Below are 22,677 nucleotides of genomic sequence, written 5' to 3'. Positions count from 1 at the left end.
AAAAAAATTATAAAACTCAAAAATCTAATAATTTAATATTAAATAACTAAAAAAATTAAATAGCATTTAAAGAAAAAACTCATGTTGTCCCAGATTAATTTGATTCAACCAACCATCAGCAATATAAAGTCAAAATAAAAAAATTAACTCTCAAAAGAAAAACGAAGTAAAAAATCAAAGTTTAATAAAAAATATTGAAAAAAACTTAAGATAAATCCTTACTTGGGATAATTTTGCATAAAATTTTTTAACTAAGTGAGCTTAAGTTAGCTTGACTAACCTATTATCCATAAGATAAGATCAAGATAAAAATAATTAGACTTTCAAAATAAAAACCTAACAAAAAAAAAACCGAAGCTACATAAAATAAAAATCACTACAAAAAAAAAACATAATAACATAAGTTAACTTGACTAATTTGTACTCGTGATAATTACCATAAAAATAAGAGTAAAAAAATCATAATATTTAAAGGTCAATAATTTACTATCAAAGGATGAGATTGCAAAAGAAAAAATTAATTGTATAAAAAAATTAAGAAAAAAGACTTGAACCAACCATGAAATGCAATCAAATGATCATAAATGAAATTAAAAAACTAATAAATCAAGAAAACAATAAAACATAAAAAAAAAATCAAAATAATAATGCTCTCCTTATCATGCAAATTGAAAATATCATTGCTCAATACAAATTGAACATTTATTTTTTTACTTAACCTCACACTGTATTGATACTGAATAAAGACTAACCCACCATTCATGATATAAAATTGAGATAGAAATAATTACATTTTCAAAATAAAAACCTAACAAAAAAGGACTTAAGCTAAATAAAATAAAAATCACTATAAAAAAACATAATAACATGGGTTAAATTGACTAATTTACGCTCATGATAATTACTACAAAAATAAGAGCAAAAAAATCATAATATAGGTTAATAATTTACTATTAAAGGATGAGATTGCAAAAAAAAAAAATCAATTATATAAAAAAAATTAAAAAAAAACTTGAGTCAACCATGAAATGCAATAAAATGGATGCAATCAAATGATCATAAATGAAATTAAAAAACTAATAAATCAATAAAATAATAAAATATAAAAAAAATCAGAAGAATGATAACTAAATTAGATATAAAAATAAAATTACATAAAATTTTAAGCAATAAAATTAAAAAAATTTAAAATTCAAAACATATTAAAAGCAAAACAAATATTAACAGAAAAAAAATAATGACCAAAATTGCTAGAAATATAAACCGGAGGACATGATTATTGTTTTTGGATAGGCTATTGCAAATTTATAGGCTATGAGAGATGAAAGAAAGAGAGGGAGAAAAAAGATTTAATAGAGGTCACCTGCGTCTCTGCCACAAGCATGCATCACATTTTTAGAAAGAGGACACTGCGCTGCTCCTAACACCATCTAGATGGTGGAAATTGATAACTACATGGTCTTGCACGCCCCTCCTGAATAGAGCAAGAACCATCATGAGTCAACAATTATTTTAATAATGTTTAATCTTTTAAAATGACTAAAAATGCATGAGTCAACTGAAAAAACAAAACAAAAAAAACCATAAATAATAAACAAATACCTTTGAAACCATGCATATAATATTTTTGATTTTAAAGTTTATATCATAACTTTACTGTTTAAAAAAATTTTAAATACCAACAAAACCCCAGCACAAGTTAAATGGTTATCTCCTCTAAAGAGTATAACCGTAGTTTTACTGTGAAAATAATAATAATAATAAGTTGAAAAAGCTTCCCAGCCAAATATATATATATATATAGTTTTTAAAGGAAACAAAGTAATTGAAATGTGAAAAAAAAAAGTATACTAACCAATTTGTCCCTAACCTGTCTTGTAATGCTTAAAGGATCATTTGAAAAAAACAATTCTATCCCTACTAGCCAGGTTTTTGGTTTTTGTGGAGAAGGATAAACAAAAAAAATTATTGTGCTCATCCATAATAAATTGTCTGGCAATTTCAAGTCTTGTTATTTTCCAACTTAGGCATGAACAATTGCTTGGTTTCTCCTGCTACAATTTAACATATTATTATTTTAATATTAACAAAACAAAATTTCACTCTAAAACTGTTTTAATCTTAATTAGATAAATAATATATTTTTAACATATGTATTTTTCAGTATAATTTTGAAACCCAATTTAATGATTGATTGGGTATAATGATTATGTCACGAGTCACAGACTATTAGAATTTAAGATTCTTTTTTTATTTAGGATTTACACAACACATTCAAATAGAAAAATAAATTGGTAGGCTAAACTATTAAAAGTTAGAAAGAAAAAAGAAGAAAAATCCAACATTCCCTTCTCTATTTCGATGATGGATTCGCTATCGCAAAGTATGAATTCATTGTTCTGTTTCCACAACTCTCTATGTCTTTTCCTTCTTCAACCACCATGCCAACACCACTCCAGATCACACACGGTGATTATGCTGTCATGGATGAAAGTTTTGATGAACCAAGCCACAAAGAGAGAGTGAGATTTCTTTTTTTCCCCCACTTATTTAAGTCTTTTTATATGTCTTGTAGTCACCTTCTTTCTTTTATAGTTTTTGTTTTTGCTCCATGCTACAAAAACACCAGTTTTCTTTCTCTTTTATCCTCCATCCCCAAGATCCCTGCTTGGCTAGCATCACCATAAGATTTGACCTCCTTTCAAACAACCGCTCAATAAACTCTCTTTGCACCACCAACGCATCCATCCACCAATCTCGCCATTTTAATTATTTGTTTTTTTTTTTGGTAATTGATATGGCTTTGTAGATTGAATAATTTATGTTTTTTGTCTTCATATTACAAATAATTAAAACGGTGGCATGTTACTTATATGTATATATAAAAAAAGTTGGGTTTCATCTACATTTACCCGGGTCTTACAGGTCCTTTGTTTACTTCTTGAGTCGACCGGGTTTTGTTAGGTCAAATTTCTAGTTAATTCTTTTTAAATTTAATTTAATTTTAATTTCAAGTTAATTGGATCTGGGATTATTCAATCAAGTCGTACTGAATTTTAAAACTATATTTCTCGGTCTGTCAAGATAAGCAACACATATTTTTCAAATCTAATTCGAGTTATAGCCGTGGCTCTCTCCAAGAGTAACAATACCCCGCATGGTCTTATTTTCAAGCCCGCCGGTGGTGGTTTCCTTGGCTGATAGATATAGCCTAATTCCAAGAACTAATTAGCCGAGCACATCGTCTTTATCAGTTTCTGAAAAATGGTGATCAGATGGTGGAAATCACATACGTTCAAAACTATAATAGGACCACCGAGAGATGAGCACAGGCAAAAGTTACCGCACAGCAAAAGTTAAAAAAAAAAAAAACAAATGAGTCCAGTAATGATTTAGTTTGCAAAAATAAACTAAAACTGGGGAAAAAGGAAAACTCCAAAGAGCATGTAACCTCCGGGAACCATTTGTCTCCACCATGCCCCTCCTCTACTGCACGTGCCCTCGTATTAAAAGCCACGTCATGTTGTTGTTGATGACGATGATGATGATTAAATAAGAATTTAGATTTCCTGCCTGCCTGCCTGCCCTTGTAAATAAAATAGCTGCTTCCTTCCCTTCTCATCAGATCTGAGGGTCCTCAAAAATCTCACACCACTATTCACATAGAAACAAAACTCGAAGCAGCAGTATGTTTTTTCCTCTCTTTTTCTCAGCAAAGGGAAAAGAAAACAAGCCAAACTGAAGCCTTGAAACACAAGCACTTCAAAGCTTATCTCTCCCTATCTATCACTCTGACAAGTCTACTCGTGTTCTTGCAGCACAAAAACCTAAGCTGATAATGGGGGAGGTCTTGAAGCCTTACAAGAATGAGTCTTTCTTAAAGTTTTAGTTTGCTTTTCATGCTTCTTGATTATTATTATTATTATTTTTAATTAGGAAGAGAAGAAACCGGCAGCAGAAGAGGTGAAAAAACCAGAGGAACCGAAGAAAGTAGAGAAGGAGGAGAAAGAAGAGACGCCAGCAGAAAAACCAGCGGCTGAAGAGAAAAAAGATGAGAAAAAACCAGAGGAAACGAAAGATCAATCACCTCCACCTCAAGAAATTGTACTTAAGGTCTACATGCATTGTGAGGGCTGTGCCCGTAAGGTCCGTAGGTGCCTTAAGGGCTTCGAAGGTCAGTGTCTTTAATTAATGGCTTTCGCTCTTAACTAGTAACCCCATTTGTAATTAATGTGCGGTTATTCTTTTCCTTCTTTTTACTCTTTTTTGTGTTTTTGTGGACGAGTAATTAATTTCAGGAGTTGAGGATGTAACTACTGACTGTAAGGCTAGTAAGGTGGTTGTGAAAGGAGAGAAAGCGGATCCATTGAAAGTTCTTGAAAGAATTCAAAGGAAAAGCCATAGGCAAGTGGTGCTTATCTCTCCGATCCCAAAACCTCCGTCGGAGGAGGAGAAGAAGGCCGAGGAGAAGGAGAAGCCTAAAGTTGAAGAGAAGAAAGAAGAGGTATTTACCAATACTCTTATTTTAGTAGCTCTTTGGATTTGTTTTTCTTTGCAATTTCGGTATTTAATTATTTTTCTTGATTAAGTGCAGCCTCCAGTGATCAGAGTGGTGGTGCTAAGGGTATCCATGCATTGTGAAGCTTGTGCGATGGAAATCAAGAAACGGATACTAAGAATGAAAGGCATGACTATTTTTTGTTTTCTTTCAATTAATTAAAAAGTGCCTCTTTTTCGTCTACTTGGGTCCCTTTGCACCATTTTTTTGGTTCATGCGATTGTGGTTTCGTTCACTTCAACTTTTGTTAGTAAGATTTATTGGTTGCTCACAGTTTTTCCCTTTTTTTTTTTATCTAAGATAATTTCTCCATCACCAAAAAGAAAAAACAAAGGCTCTCCCATGCTCTTTTGGCAGCTTTTGAATCTTTTAAAGAAAGATTTCATTTCTTTATCAGTGCTTTAAAATGAACACATTCTTTCTAGTTATTATATATTTGAACTTGTTATATTCCATGGAACTTGGTCCCAATCGAAGTCAATTCAGTTCCCCTTGCATCAAAATATTCAAATCCTAGCAGCCCCAAATTAGAATTCTTGAAATTTTACATTTCTATGTGGGGCTAGCCAACACTAATTTCTGGAATTAAATTTGGTATAATATTAATAGGTGTGGAATCAGCTGAACCAGATCTTAAGAGCTCAGAGGTGACAGTGAAGGGAGTGTTTGAACCTCAGAAACTAGTTGAATACGTGTACAAGAGAACTGGCAAGCACGCAGTGATTGTAAAACAAGAGCCCGAGAAGAAAGAAGAAGAGAAAGGAAAAGAATCCAAGGAAGAGAAAAAAGGTGAAGAAGGTGACAAACAAAACAAAGGTGGTGATGTTGGTGCTGGTGAGCAAGGAGAGAACAAGGACAAGAAAGAAGGTGGTGGTGGTGACAGTGAGGCCAAAGCAGAAGCTAAAGCAGCAACAGCAGCCGAAGAAACTACAGAAGAGACCACGGTGGTGGAGCTCAGGAAAATGGATTTTTATAATTATTATTATTACCCACCAAGATATGAGTACTATGCACATCCTCAGATCTTCAGTGACGAGAACCCCAATGCATGTTCTGTGATGTAAAAAACTATGAAAATGAGGGGCAGGATGGCATGAGGAAAATTAAAATGGGTGATGAACATGCTCTGCCTATATATATATTTATATATATAAAATCCTGCCTAAATGTGCACCCTCCTTTGTGCTCCTTGATAAATTTATAATCTGCAGAGAAGCTGTAGAGTTTTTGTGAGGCTTGTAGTTTTTCCTCTTCTTAATATTTTCGTATTAAATAAATAAATAAAACTAAAAGAGAAAGGAGAAAACATTGTTTATCTAGACGCACGCAATTGACTGTGGATGGGAATAGTGTTTTCTTCTTGGTTTTAAAAGGTAAAATAGTCTCTGTAATGGGATAATTTTGGTGCTTTAAAATTGACTGGGGCAGGTAAGATAATTTCTTTTTGAGTTAATTTTGTATTTTCAATTTAAATATACAAAATAAAATAAATTTTTTATTTTTAGAATAAAAAAATAACTTGGTGTAAAATAATTCAGCTCTTGGCTAAAGGGGATTTGAATCATTTTATTTTGTAATTAATCGGTTAATGCATAAAAAAGGTCACGCTAATTCTAGTAGTTAAAAAAGGCTAATTCAGGATGGCTTCGGCTTTGTTTAAGTGTTTAGGTAGATTATCTAATTTTTCAAGTCAGCCTCTAAATTTTTATTTTTTTATATTTAGTCCCTGTTTTTTGTTATATTTTTTTAAATAATTCATTGAATTATATTTTTCTTTCAATTTCATCCCTATTTAATTTTTATATTTAGTCCCTTTTTTGTTATATTTTTTTAAATAATTCATTGAATTATATTTTTCTTTTAATTTCATCCCTATTTAATTTTTATTTCTTTATTAAATTTAATCTTTATTTTTTATGCTACTTTTTGTAGTCTGAAATAATTTTTAGAGTTGTATTTTTTATTGTATTCCACCCTCTGTTGAAATTTTCTTTTGATAGATTTCATTCTGATTTTTTTATTGTTTTTTTCTTTGTAAAATTTTTAAAAGCAGTATTTTTTACGTGATTTATTTTTTGAATAATTAATTGGTTTGAATTTAATCTTGATTAAACCCTGTTTAAAATGTCATGTATTGCAAATTTTGAAAATTAGCCTAACTTCATGAGGTTTGTCTAGAATCATGGTAGTTTTTTTATTTTTAATCTTTTTTGTTAATATTTTTTTATCTTTTAATATTTATTTAATTTGAAATTACGCTTTGTTTTTATTTTTTTCATACTTTCTATGACCTTGGCTTTATCATTTTTTTAATTTAATTAGGTCACCTCAAGTTTTTTTATTTAGTATTCTTTGTGAAATTTATTTTTTAAAATAAATGTTATTCTTGAATTAAATAGAATTGAAATAAATAAATGTGCACTTCATTTTGTTTTGTTCAGTTTGCTTTTCCAAGACTTTACTCCAGCAATCCATGTGACTTATTCTTAAGTTATTGTTTAAAAATTTATGGTCGGATTTAAACCGTTTCAGCAAGTTTTTTTTGTGATGAACGATATCTATAATGAAGTGATAGTAGTTTACCAAAGATTTTTTTTTTCCTTTAAAGTATAATATCGGTTGTTCATTTGTTTTAATTAATTGCTATTAAAATTTTGTTTTTATAATTAGTCTGTGATCATTGCTCTCGTGGTTTAAATCAAATTATTAAACTAATCAGTCTTATTAGATCTAGTTGAACTAATGACTTAAATATAATTTTTTTTTATTTTTTTTATAAATATTGTCATTGTCTAAGTTTTTTTATGTGCTAAAAAATCTTTGACCAATCTGTAGCGCAGTGCGGATGACAAATCTAACTATAAACCAAAACTACATAGCATATATGGTTTTGAAATCCTGTGGTTGTGCCTTAATGTTCTTTATTACTATATAGCTACTTTTTATTATAGGAGAACGTTAAATTAATTTAGAGGTAGGTGTTCTTTGCTGCGGTTTAAACGAGTGGATGGAAATGTGTGGTGGGAGAGTTTTGGGAGATGACTGGGGATATGGACCCAGATTTTGTTTCCTTCAGCAGCACTTGTGTTGGTGGTTGCATTTGGCACCTAAAAATCATTAAAACAAAGAAGAAATTAATGGAAGGAAAGAAGAAGATTAGGATCACACTTTGTTTGGATCCATTTTTAAGTTACAAGTGGCCGAGTCTCTTTATTTGGATTGCACTTTCGCGTTGCTTTTGAAATATATGGTATCTTTATATGAAAGGTAAAAGGGACAAATTGTACTGCCAAGAGTGATGAGATTATGGAAAGAAATCAGAATTTTCTTTTTCATGAACATTAATTATGTGTCTATTTGAGCCTTTAAAATTATTTTTTCATACCTTGGGATAAGCTTTGAAAGCTTCTGTTTTTGTATTTTTAAATTACTTTTTAAACAAATTACATTTTTATTTTACATTGCTAAATCATTTTGATGTGATAAAGTTAAAAATATTTTTTTTAATAAAAAATATTATTCTAATATATTTTCAAATAAAAAATATTTTTATAAGCAATTACTGTATTTTTTTGTGTTATAATGTAATTTTTAAATTTTTTTCTAGATCATTTTAATATATTAATATTAAAAATTAAAATATAATTTTAATATATATCTAATTAAAAAATACTTTATATAATAATACAAAACATACCCTCAAGAAAAAGATGAATTGGGTATGAATTGTTTATATTGGATGTTATTTTTTTTAAATGTGAGTCACATTAAATAAATTTTTTTATATATAATAAAATAAAAGGTATGATTGAGTAGGGTCTAAATTATTGAATGGTTGATCATGTGGGGTTGATGCAACTGCATCTCTCTTATCTTTTACGAATAACATTAAGGGTGAAATGAGCCGGGTTATTATCTCTAAATAGATTGTTATTTTTTCAATCACAATCATAATTTATAATATTCATCTTAGTATTTTGAATTTGTGATAATTTAATTATAAAATATTAACTTTAGTTCATTCAAAATAAAAAATTATCATGAAACAATTATACTTGTTAGCCAAAAAAGAGATATTTATATTAGATTTATAATAAAACAATAAATCCATGACATTAACTAAATATATAAATGTAAGAATAAAATTAATAATTTTAATATTTTATATTGCTAAAACGTTCTTATGTATAATAAAACATTATTTTTCATCATTTTAGAATTCTTTATTTAACAAAATAGAGAAAAACTTATAAAGAAAAACTGTAAAGAAACTCAAAAATGTGTTTTTCAAAATCATTATAAATTTAGAAAATTTTATTTTGGATGAAGAAAATATCACATATGTTTTTCTTTTTCTAACACTATTTTCTTTTAAAAAATCGAAGTATTACTTTATTTTTTTAGCATCCCCTTAACATTGCCTTCTATTATTGTTTTTTTGAGAAGAAACATTGTCCTAGTCCTCAATATCCAGTTATATCTTGTACTACAATGACTAAATTGCAACACACTTTATTCTTATTTATTGAAAAATTAAAAATATTTAAACTAAAAAAATAAATTTGACGTTGTAGAAATATTACTCTAATCCTTTTGGTTTGGCCATTTGGTGTGATAGATATCAAACTTTTATTAATTGTCACGCATGATCATTCTAACCTAATTTGTACGTTAAGTAGAAATGGATGGTAAGATTAGATGGTGGAGATTTATAGAGATTTGTTAAAAATTACAAATGAATACACTAAATTATAATTTATATATATACTCTTGAAAATTAAATAAAAGAAAATATTGTTTCCTCCAAAAAACAAAACCCTAATAAAAATTACCCGTTTCCACCACCTTATCCTTTCCCTTTATCATGGGATGAAGCAAATCAAATTTGATAAAAAGTTTTTGCATGATTTAAATTTCCAATTGCATTTAGTTTTACCCAAAGAACTTTTCACCTTGATCTTGGAAAGCCCGCTTTTAGAAGACCACGAACTTCATGAAATTCTCAACCCTAATTAACTAATAATTTTGATTCAATAATTCATTGTAACTAGGATACTGTTTGCCGTATGACCTCTAGCTCTGTTTGCCGTATGACCTCTAGCATCACCTAAATAACTTTGTTATTCCTTGAAAAATACAACCCAAACATAAATAGTACTCAAATATAATTACGAATTGGGTAATGAATCCAGGAAACTATTCCATGAACTGTTCTACCTTGCGTTAATTAGAAGTCAATAATTCATTGTTGCGTTGGAATGTTGCATCATACAGAAACCCACATGAAGAGAAATTGTGCTGTATGAATCAAGTACTGTACAGGAATCTCAAGCTTAAATTTCAGAACTTTTTTTCTATAATTAAAATTTCTGAAACTACAGTCAATCATTCTTCTTTTCTTTCTAAAATAATCATTACCTACAGAACCTTGTGACCTGTGAGTGGGCAATGGAATCCAATTTGATCTCTTGTCAGCGTATGATCATGATTTTCGCAGAAGGAAGCGATTGATATAAAAAATTAAAGTATAATGACAACGTAGAATATCAACTCCTGGACGGTCCCGACATGTTTGACGGTGAGAGTGGGTTTTTAGGTTATAATTGTTGGTTCATATGCGTCTCAATGATATTAGATTGATTCTTAACAACCATACTTGCCGAGGATACCAGCACATGCATTGCTACTTTAGGGCTACTGTATGTTCAAAGTAGCATGTCGAGAGTTGTGCGTACACTGTTTATACAACTCAATCATGGCTCCCTCCATATTAGATTATAGGACGACCTCTAGCTAGCCAAATCCCCTTTCCAAAAGTTCTTATGACTGCCTCTGTGACTGCATGAGATTCGCCCATCACATGCCAAGTCATCATTCCAGCTAAAGTTTTGCTGTTTTATATCTACGGGTGGGTTCAAAATTCCCGGAGGAAGCTTTTGCGAACAAAAGAGAGATTGATCTTAAGCATCTTTCTCTCCTAGGATATAAAAAAATTGGGCAGCTAGACATTCTTCATTCCATTGGTTTTGGTAATTATATAACCGAATCCTAGTATTTTTTTTTTTCTAGTTTGGGACTAGCTCCAATAAAGCTAAGTTTTATTTTTGGCATTTCCTCCGTAATGCTCAGCTTCACAGTGTATTTTTTCTTTTTATCTTGCTTATTAGAATCCTCAATCATGTTTTGCAAATTCATGCCCCATTCTTCTATTTAAAAGAATTGCTAAAGTGTCTTGATTCCTTACATATTCTATTTTTTAATTAATTCTATGTTATATTAAGTTTTCGAACCTGGGAATTGGACAATTATACTCTGACTTATTCAATACCTAGATTAAGGGAAATCTACCCACAATTATACTCTGCATAAATTGTTATTTTTTTAATCAAACATAAATTGATTAAATAAGCTCATGATCTTCAACTCTAGGCATATCAAACCTCATACTGTCCAATTGGTGGTCACACACGGTCCCTTCATCCAGTTAGATCCATGCAAACACAATCGATATTGAAAGTGTGATTTATCACACCCAAAACAAAAGCACATGGGTTGTTTTAATCATTTTTGAAACTCAAGGGACCACAATATGGATTTATCCGTATAACCACTAGATTGCTGGCATGGGACATGCTGCCTATGTGTTTAATTAGGACTAGATAGGTAAGGAAAACCTCTCGAAAAAAGCTCTAATGTGTTGAATACATAGCCTTCACAAAATAATTATAAATTTATGCTCGACCGTTGCATAATTATTAGATTTTATCGGATCATTTTTATAGGAGATGGCTGATTATAACCGGTCGTGTTACAAAAAAACCTTTAAATTAGACCCCAATTTTTTTTAATTAATTATTTTCCGAATTGATTTTAGATTTAATTACATTTTCTACTTAGCTTTGAATTCTTTTAGTTATGTCGGTTATAGATATGTCGAACCGGATGTTGGAGGAGTAGGTGCAGTGGATTAGTCACTTGAGCAATATTGTCCTTGTCCACGCTTCTTTACATTTACTCACTATATTCCCCGTATAGACAGTGACAGGAACAACTAACCTTCAACACAAGAAAAATTAATCTAGAAATATGGTCTCGATCTTTTCATTCCTTTATTTGTGTCAACACGAAATAACATGTTGATTATCTCCTCGTCGTTTTCCATGTCTTTTTTCTTGCCCTATTCTTCGAGTTTAAAAGAACTCTTCTCATGAATATCCTCCTCCTTTCACTCCTTGGAATTGAGCTTGCAGGTTCCAAAAAAAATACGTCTCGAAGAAGTCAGGTCTTACTCGAGCTTTCAAGGAAACAAAACCTCTTTTATTATGATATTAAAAAAGAAATTAGCAGTATCTTTTATTGTGGATGAAATTTACTTTAAAAATCGCTTTTATTTTGACATTAAAATAATTTATCAGCTTTTTCATTGATCGACAATCGATTCAATGTTATTCTTGCAAAGCCAAATTGGAGTTGCTAGACTTTTTTCCTTTTCTCGGTCAAAATTCCCTAGTGACAGCTTTATTATTGTTCCATGCATGGACACCGCAGTCGTCAGAGGAGAATTCCGATATGCATGGATGTTTAGCCGACTTGGTCAATTATTTTCATTAAGAAACTCGTTGACGGGTTTCAACTTATTGTTCTAGGGCACCTAAATTTCGGTTTCCAAAGAGTAAGGTACTACATTAATAAAATCAAAATTAATTAATTACGAACAGAAAACTTAGGTGGAATCTCGGAAACGTTGTAAAATGTCTTCAAAGTACTGTACTACTAATAATATTCTGATAAAAACAAACTGTGCTGCAATTGCTTTTCTTTTCAATTGAATAATCAAGGATTTTCATATAATTTGCTCCTTTTGCGACTACAAGCAATCCACCTCATTCACATGCCTCAAGTTAGGTTTGCACCGAAGTTCGTGAATTTAACTTAATTATGAAATTGTTTACATTAAAAAGTACTGATAGGAATTAATTTAGAGATTTGCACTCCATTTCATAGTACAAAATACAAATTAAATCGAGAAGTGCGTTTGAATATTGACATAACATTACAAGCAGTCCCGATGCCAGCCCTGAGTTTATTTTAAAGTTGAGCAATAACGCAGAAGCATGTGAAAGCAAATAAATAACTAAGAAAACAGAAAAACAAAGAAAATAGAAAGAAAACTTCTCAACCCTCGTTCCTAGGTGATCCTGGATCAATACCAGAGGCCAAACCTTCTATCTATTTACAGAGAACAAACACTTGGTGAACAATGAAAAGTCCCTTGCAAGATAGATAAACTTGGTGACCTAGTTCACTTGTCCTTTTTTCTAAAGTCTTCAGAGTGCATTAGCTTTTGTTTTTTCATGTTCTTATCTTGAAAAAAATTAAATTAATTATGTTTTAGTATTTTTTCATGATTTCGATATTTTTATATAAAAAAAAATCTAAGAAAATAATTCATTCTGCTTATTCCTCTCTTAGAAATATAAGTCATAAGCATAATAGTTTATTGCAATTTTTATTTTTGTAACATATGTATGATTTTAAATTTTTGAAATAATTTTATTGGATTTGAATTCGCTTATGGTTTTAAAGGAGCATTATTAGTAATGACTGAGATCTTATCCTTAAGTTTAGATTTACTAATTTAGATTAGCTAGACAAGAGAAATAAAATAATAATAAATTAAGTTATTGTAATTTTTATCATACACTAATTAATGTCAATTCAATTTAAATTTAATGATTATGATTTAATGAATATGAGATAAAGGAACATAAGATGGTCGCAATACATTTTTTTATAGCTTGTTAATGATGCAAGTTTTTTAACTCCATCATATTCCTCCATTACAATAATCCCGACCAGGAACGTATACACACAATGGCAACAATCGTATTTTAATTTAACATTGTAGTAATTTATTTCATTTTATTTAATTAATTAATTAATTAATTCAATCTTTTTCTTCGATTTTGGTGGTATAGTTACCAATTAGCTTGGTTTAAAGGAACAATGCTTGCGAGTGTTCTTAGCATTTCTCATTATCAAAATTGATATGATGAGCAGACAGCCGTTATTAAAATTCAGATACTCACAAGAACTAAGTGAAAAACATCCGCTATATCACTATATGATTAGACGGATGTACTAATGTCATGAATGCGTTTTAATGCATCATGTTTTTTTTTTTTTTTTTTTAATTAAGGAATGAGAAAAGGCTATTTATATTTCATAAAATAAATTTAAAAATAGTTAAATTGATCAACCATAAAAGAATATCAATATTATTCAGATAATTATGGAAATACTTAACACCTGTTTTTCTTTTGAATTGATGATTTGTTTAGAGGTGATTTTTTCTCATCAAGAACAAACAATTTTTTGTTTCAATAATTTTTTTAAAATACATCATACAAATAAAAAATATAAAAGAAAAGAGCATAAATTGCAACAATCTCTTTAAAAAATAACTACTAATTAAAAAAATAAAATAATTCAAAAAATCACAAGCTAGAGAGAATTAATTTAAACTCAAATAAATAATTAATGTAAACTAAAATATATAAACAGAAAAGAGAATGTATTAATAATAATTATTTATCAGTCATCTAAATTATTTTTTGACTAAACAAGACAATCACAAGAGTACAATATTTTTATACTTTAATTTTAAATTTAAATAAAACAATGAAATGAGTTAAAAATTTAAAGATTGACCAGTGTTAGATTTAATAATAATATTAAATAATTTTTTATAATATGAATTTTTTTGAATTTGAGATATAAGGTGACATGGCCTATAAACTAATTTAGATTATTTAAAGACACAATTAAAAGAAATAAAATTTTGATAAAAAATTCTAGAAAAAATATAAACAGTGTACACAAGAAATCTCTTATATTACAGATTTGATTATTGTGGATTTTTTGTTTTTTTTTTTTAAAGTTAGATTGATGTGATTTTATGTAATCAAATCTTAACCCCAGATACCTTGTAACATGCGATTGAATCAAACAAAACCACTGATACAGTTAAACCTGATTAACCCAATCATCCAATCACTAGCTAATGTTTTACTCGCATGGCTAAAAATAGAAAAAAAAAAAAGAGCTGACTTTAAGTAATTTTATTTTTTAAAAATGAAATAAGAAAAAAAAAACCAACTGATTAACCGGAACCACCTGAGCGGTTCATGACAGCTTGAGGTTAACTACTCAGAGAATCCCAGCTTTTGTTTGCATGCTAGCATTTTTGCTAGCTGTTAAATCATCTTCGTTGCTTAAGTTCCGCCATTAATCGAGCCACCAACACTCCAGGCAACAATACCCCAAGCTCAGGCACTCTCACACAGCCTGCCCGACGTAGACATCGCATTTATCACCTGATACAGCTGATTCCCTACTAAATTCGGCCGACTGCACACTACTGTCTCATTTTTCGGTCAGTCACTTATGAGTGAGTGAAGAAAATCAGTGCTGGTGGGTGGTGGGTGGTGGGGGTGGTGAACGGTCCTGCCACTGATCGGCTTAAGCTCGCATTTTTATGCAGTTTTTCTACATTTCTCTGTACCACTCTTTTTCACTCTTTTTTTCCTCTCTTTTTAGCTGCCTATGGGCAGTGGCGATGATTTTATGTTATTATGTGTAGACGCCGCATATGCATGCAGTATATTTTTAAAGTTCACTTTCTTTTTTTCTTTTCCGGGAAGGTATATTTTTTTTAGTATTCGTAGAGATTAATTAATTAATTAATTTTTTAGCTTGTTATATCTATTTTTATTTTATGACAAATTAGATTCCATATCTACTTATATAAAATTACAATTTGAAACAGAATATATGCTTTATCTAAACAGTAGCAGAGTTTCGTGTGGAATTGTGCAGTAGGGCGTATGGAAGGAACTGCACTGTCTTTATTCATGCTTATCACATCTACGTCACAGTTCACTGCCTTCCTTCCCTTTGTACGTAACTGGAAACTACACATACGGATTGAATCCTGTGGACCCAACCCTATACACTCACACATGTGATTAGTAAGAAGGATACAATTATTGAGCCCCTTTCTTTTTAATGCGTTTCAAAATACTCAAATTGCTTCGTATATATCTTGCGTAATTAATCAACTTTTTAATTCTAGAAATTTGATTTATTTTATCTGTTGAGGTGGTTGTTGTTTAATACTTATAAAAAAAATTCTCTTTTTATGAATTTTAAAATTCTCCAGTAACTAAATTAGTAATTTTCTTTTTAAAAAATATAATAATTTCTCATAGAAATACATTAAAATATATATATATAGTCAATAATGGATCTCCCGGTGTTAAAGGATTCCTAATATATATACTAGTTATGAGTTTTTTTATATGATGAACCTTCTAGTGCTAAAAAATTTCTGATTTATGAGTTTTTTTATATGATGAACCTTTCAGTGTTAAAGAATTTCTGATCTATATATAACATAACTCTTTTTTTTTTTTATAAAAAACAGAGTTAAAGATATAATATTATTATGATAGTATTAATGATAAAATATATTTTTAGTATAAAATATATATATGACTATAGATAAAATATATTTAACTTATTAAAATAAAATATTTTTTAATGATAAGTTTGATAATTTATTAAACTCATAAATGTTTGGGTTTGATATCTAATTGAATCTAGAGATAATAGATCAAATGATTCATTAAATTTATATATTTATAGGTTTAATTTTTGATTAACGCAAGATCTAGATATGTTTAAGCTTACAAAAAAAAATCCATCACTTTTTTTTAAGAGGTAGCATACAATTATACAAAGACATTAATGTACTCGTAGATACAACAAAAGAGATATCATCTCTTCGATCCCCTCCAATCCCCAAGTAATTGGTTGTGGTATGGTATCTTCCACTCGCCACAGAAGCACCTCATTTATAAGCCTCAAATTCAAAATATGAAATGGGATGTAAATTATATTTTTAAAAATTTTAAAATTTTTTATTTAAAATATTTTTTTATTTTCATGTTATTTTAATATATTAGTATTAAAAATAATTAAAAATAAAAAAATTTATTTTAATATAAAAAGCCACCTTAAACAATCATTACTTACAGCAGCACCACACAACCATTACATACTATTACTAGCAATCGTTCCAACTACAACAGTAGCAGCTTACTATATTTTTGGATGATTCAATCTATATTTTTTAAAAATTTTAAAAAAAAAAATTTTTATTTTTATTAAAATTTAATATTCATCCGTTTTAGATCATTTTAATATATTAATATTTAAAATAATTTTTTAAAAATAAAAAAAATTATTAACATATATTTCAATATAAATTTTTTTTAAAAGTAGCTATTAGCAGACTCTCAAACTCACAGTCTCGCGTCTCTGCTTTCTAACTACGTGAGAATATTTACCGGATTCCTTCCTGCCTTCAAGATTCGAGTGATTCTATTTTTTCCTTCAAATATTACGCAATCACCTTTTATATATCTCTATCTGTTTTCTAGTGAAACAGAGGGAGGGCAGATACCTGAACTTGATGATGTGTTGGTACTCCATTGGCCCCACGTGGTGGGTCCGTTTGGTATTTACGGCCGAACCCACGTGACTGCCCCCACTTCCACTCTCTCTACTTTACCATTTTCGTACATTTTGGCTCCCGTCTTTAGGGCGCCGGTGCATCGTATTCCGTTCAATTTACTGCTTTCTTATACTTATACGTACGCATACCCACTTGTTGTAAAGCAGCAGCTAGAACCTACAACTGTACGCTATCATCACTGAAAAAGAAAACGTTTTTGTTAAAATAAAACGAGTTTGACATTGCATAGAGAACGCCGATGGCTTAAATTTTATTTTTTTAATTTTTTAAAATTGTTTGGTTGTTGAAATAAATTTTAAAAATAAATAATATTATTTTAATATATTTTCAAATAAAAATATTTTTAAATCTAACTATTAAACATTAATTAAAATGCTTCAACCAAGCTTTTTATCAAATATTATGAGACATTAAAAAAACTTTTGTGCAGTATTATAAAATTAAAATTTCATTTCAATGGTTTTTTTTTAAATTTATGTATTTTTTTACTTGAAATGAACATCCAATGTTCATGTCTCTCTCATAATTATTGAAAAACTTTATCATATGAACGTTTTAAATCATGTCACTATTGTAGCAACCAAAGCTTATCTTATTTTTGAAAAAAAAGGTCCAATAATAAAATAAAAAACTTGCATGCTATTCTTAATTAGGTTATATATATATATATAATGGTACTAACCCATTTAGAAAAAAATTATTAAAAGTACAAGTGAAAGCATTGATATGCAAAGATAAATGAAGAATGCAAAATATATACACAAAAAGAATTGAAGTGCAAAAATTCTAGATCATCACTTACTTGTACATTCTAAAATACCATTTAAGCATCTAAATAGATGATTCCCAGTATATGAAAAATTTCCATCCATAGCAGATAAAAATACTTTGTAAGTGGTCGTCGTTGGAATTGACCTTTTACTAGAACGCTCCATTGCAAAACAACTTGATTGACAGACTTTTCCATGCATCAACTAATGCCCAACCAATTCATGGAACGCTGCCAAAGATATGCCAAAATGCATAGCAATGAAGAAAAGGGTGATTCACATTCTTTATGCCAATATTGTAGTGAGGGCAAGCTGTTTGACTGAGATTAAGCAATGGCCTACGTACGAGAAAATCCCTTGTACAGATTCGATGTTAGAGTAAAAGACATAAAAATATTTCAATATTAGGGGGAGTAAGTTCTTTCCATAACAGTTTAGTGAAAGTGAATGTATCTGGATACTCTGCTTTGTCAATTAGTTCACTGTAAGACTTGACAGTATATCGTCCAGCACTTTCAGCTGCTCATTACCTCAAATCCTTTCTGTGCGTATTCAAGCTGACCCCATCTAATAGGAGAACAAGCTGCTGAAGTTGTGTCCGATCTGAAGATCTTAATCTCTGATTCCATCTAAAGTTCCAGTGCTAAGAATCTACCTTAAGTCCCTCATTCCCAGCAGTGACGCTGTTTTGGATGCTGATACTTCATATAGCGGTGGGAAAACAAGATTGCCAAGTCCCTGCTTGTAGCTATTTATTCTTCAGAATTTAATGGCTTTCCCGTTACCAATCTTGAAATAGCACTCATTCTTTAAGATAGTTGGAAGTTGTCGAATCAGAGTTAATAGTGGAGTACGTGCCTTTCCATAGTTGTGATAATGCAGCACCGAAAACTGGAAGGCCATCGACCAAAAAAGGCTTATACTTGTGTTTGATGATGTCCCGTCTCCCTTTAGAATGGGAGTCTCGTAACCAAAATAACAAAGGTTTTTTTTTAAAAAAAAAAATTTAATTAAAATTTTAATAAATCATCAAATTTTAATGTATAAGAATTAATAGTTGATATTCTGATATAAATGTTAATGTTAGACCTATTTAATATTTAAATATCAGGAATTGACTAGAAAAATCATATAATTATTTTGAATATTCATTAATTTTAATTAGGAATATTTTTTACCATAATACACAAATTATAGAAAACTCTTTCACCTCTCAAGATAAGTGAACTATATTAGAGAACCTCCTACAATACACGAGCTACGAGCTATAAAAAACCCTATCATCTCTTAGGTGAACTATATTAGAAAACTTATATAAATCATTTCCATAAGAATTTATTTGAGATCCGTATATAATAAATTTAAAATGTTAGATTTATAAATCTTCATCCTAAAACATAAATAAACTATCAGTTAGTAGTCTATCAAAATCTTTAAACTATATTTAAACCACATAATCCATTTTATATCAAATAAAATGTTAGAAGTATTAATACCTTCTTTAGTCATAACTAATTATTTATCTTTAAATTTTTTTAATAATTCTAAATCAAATGACTAGGTGATAGCTACTTTATACTTCACATTATACCACAGTAGTGTAGAATCTGCCTATGTTAAGATTGAGGTCATCATATGATATATACTTATGCTAATGATATTATCTTGTTACTGTCATCTCATAGATTTCAACCTTCTCATTGATCATACACTTCCATTTTTTTTAAAAAAAGAAAAATTATAATCAAGATCCTTTTGATTTTTATGTACCATCCATATATATATTAAACGAAGAGAATCTTTGGCTAGTGGAGAGTCAATTGAAACATACACACCAAAATCAAACATACACGTAATTTATTTATTTTTTTGCTGTCCTTGGAAGCATAAAGGAAGACAAGGAAAACAAAAGAAAACAGTGGTTAAAGAACGTACTCCTCCCATGGAGATATTTCTTCTTGTTTCATTGTACGTTTACTTCACAAGAAGGCGATCAAACAGTTTTACCTTAACGAGGACCTCCAGTGTCGGAGCCATATCTGGGGCACAAACCAAGTTCTCTAAGTTCAGACTAGGCCTACATATAATGACACGTCTGCCTCATTTTGGTGCAACTATGCTAATCTATGGGCTTATTTGTGATTCAATGGTGGACGTGCCTTTAGACTTCAATCTCTGTCAATTACAAACATAGCCCAATGATGGTTAACCCATTTTACCATGCTAGTGTTTTTTTTTTTTTTTGGTAACATCATGCTGATACCAAATTACTAATTGACATCAGTTGTTATGAGACGACCAAACTCTTTGGAACTCTATATAATTCAATTGAATTCTTAGGGTTTAAACAATTCTCATAAAAGATCCGATGAAAATGAACCATTATCTGCCCGTTGTTGGGACAATAAATATATTTTGATGGGAAGCTACCAGAAGAGAAGTTAGCTGCTGAAATGGACGACAACGTTCGCTAAGGAAACGATGGAATTTTGCAGACAAGGAAACGACAACATTTTAAGAAGACGTGAACGTTTTGCTTCGTATGACTTGGTTTTCGGTCTGTTCGTCAACGATTTTTGAAATCTGTTTTCAAACTTCAATTAGCAAATTTTAAATTCTTAGTGTTGTCTATAAATTTCACAAATGCAGGAAGGGGAGGTATGAAAATTTGTTTAGAACAATCTAGTTCGTGGTAGGAGGCCTAGACTACCTCATGGTACTTAAATTTCCCAACCTCTCCGGTCTGTCCATATATGTAAACATTGTTGTTAAATAATCCCAACTTGTTATAGAAGGATTTTTTTTTTTAATGTAGTGTAATTGAGTCCTATTATTTGCAATTAAATCCTTTGGATTTAATAAAAATCTTTCAGTTTCATCCCTTTTATTTTAAATTAATCACGGTCATTACAATTGATATTAGAGACCAGCAAGCCAAGGCAGATCGAACCCAAATGTTGAAATTACTGGAAACAATCTCCAGCATAAAACAGCAACGAATTTTAGAAGAACGAGTGCAATAATTACAACACATGCCACCCAAAATAGATTAACATATTAAAACTCAAGGAAAGAGGCCGGTAGAATCTCCTTCTAATACCATTTTAATCAATGGCATCCCAGGATCAACACAAAATCAGGCAGGGTATTAGCACTTAAGAGATCGGTCAATGTTATTATAAAATATCAAATCAAGTTTACGCAAGGCACAGAATAGGTAGAAAGCACAGGCAAACAAAGGAAGGAAGGAAATGGAATTAAAGGGAGATTGGGTGTAGCTTAAGCTCCAACATTATTGTCTATTGAGCTTGCATCCGAAGAAAAATAAGAAGTTAGCTCACAAATACCACAGACCATTGAAAATACAAGCAAGGATAGGGAAGGTGGATTATCGTTTAGAATTACACGACAAGGCCAAAATCCACCACACCTTCCAAGTTTCTCTTATGGAAAGATGAACCGACAAGGACCAGCAGCCAGAACCCAAGCTACCGCCTTTTGGTTTGGAAGGGAAGAAGCTATAGTTGGAGCCAACATAGGTGCTAGATCGGAGAGAACGAGTCTCTAAACGCAAAACCAAGAGGGAACTTCTGGTCTGATGGTAAGGACAGCAAAAAGAAGATGTATGTATAGAAGAATCTTGGCTTAGGAATACTTACCTACACCTTGGGGGAAAGATTTTCTAAGAGGAGGGATTGTAATGGACCTGGGAAGATCTGATGAAGATGAACCATTCTCTGCCAGTTGTTTTTGTTGTTAGGACAAGGAACATATTATGGTGGGAGGCAACTAGAGAGGAGTCAGCTGCTGGAAGGCAAGTAAACAATGGCATTTTGAAGACAAGGAAACAACATCATTTTGAGAAGACGTGAATGTTTTGCTTGGAAAGACCTGGTCTTCAGTCTCTAGGATCTTTGAAATCTGTTCTCAATAACAACTGCAGGCGTGAGAGGTAAGAAAAATGTTAAGAACAATCTAGTTAATCCTAGAAGGCTAAGGCTAAGGCCAAGGCCACCTTGAATCTGCTAAGAAACTTTTAATTCCATTCAATTGAGTCCTATTGTTTGCAATCAAATCCTTTCAATTCAATAAAAGTCTTTTAATTTTGTCCCTGTTATTTTAAATTAATCAGTTCATTACATAATTCAAATCTAAAATTCCTGAAAAAACAAAAGAGACCAAAAGACTAGCGATTTGATAGAATCTCTCCCAAAATACCCAACACACACACACACTTGACCAACTTCCTCTTTGCTTCCTCACAAATAAGTTTGTTTTTAGTTTGCTATGACCCAATCTCCCATCAAATCAATTTTAATTCTTGATTCTTTCAAATTTTCTAGTAAATGAATATTTTTCTAGTCTACTAAAATTTTTGAGAAGATATCTACTGTATACTTAATTTTTAGAAAATAAAATTATAAATTTAGAGTTTATGTTTATAATTATTTTTTACTTATTAAATTAGTTATGTTGTAGTTTTTGTTTTATTAATTTTCACCTATATCACCTACTCTCTATCAAGTCTTTCTGTTGTTTTTGTTGAGTGTATTTGAATTATCAAATTAATCAAATTGAAGACTATAATATAATTAATACAAAGAATTATAATTTTGAATTTAAAAAAAATTAAATATAGACTTGATTGAATAAATTTATAAATTTACCCTAAGAAAATACATGCGATATTATTTAAAGAGCAAATTGATATTTTATTACTTCTAGAATTTTTAAATTTTTTTATAAATAAA

The 22,677-nt window shown here is 30.0% G+C and overlaps 1 protein-coding gene across 1 annotated transcript; it reads left to right on the top strand.

Annotated features, from left to right (window-relative positions):
- The first annotated feature begins 3,580 nt into the window (after nucleotides 1-3,580).
- LOC105125285 (neurofilament medium polypeptide) lies at nucleotides 3,581-5,799 on the top strand. Its single transcript, XM_011025663.1, has 5 exons — nucleotides 3,581-3,847; nucleotides 3,937-4,174; nucleotides 4,299-4,504; nucleotides 4,595-4,685; nucleotides 5,168-5,799. Exons 1-5 carry the CDS (start codon nucleotides 3,839-3,841, stop codon nucleotides 5,620-5,622), a joined length of 999 nt encoding a protein of 332 aa, XP_011023965.1. The 5' UTR covers nucleotides 3,581-3,838; the 3' UTR covers nucleotides 5,623-5,799.
- Nucleotides 5,800-22,677: the final 16,878 nt, after the last annotated feature.

This window comes from Populus euphratica, unplaced genomic scaffold (genome assembly GCF_000495115.2).
Source record: "Populus euphratica unplaced genomic scaffold, PopEup_1.0 scaffold22.1, whole genome shotgun sequence".
NCBI lineage: Eukaryota > Viridiplantae > Streptophyta > Magnoliopsida > Malpighiales > Salicaceae > Populus > Populus euphratica.
This window is presented reverse-complemented; position numbering and strand designations above follow the sequence as displayed.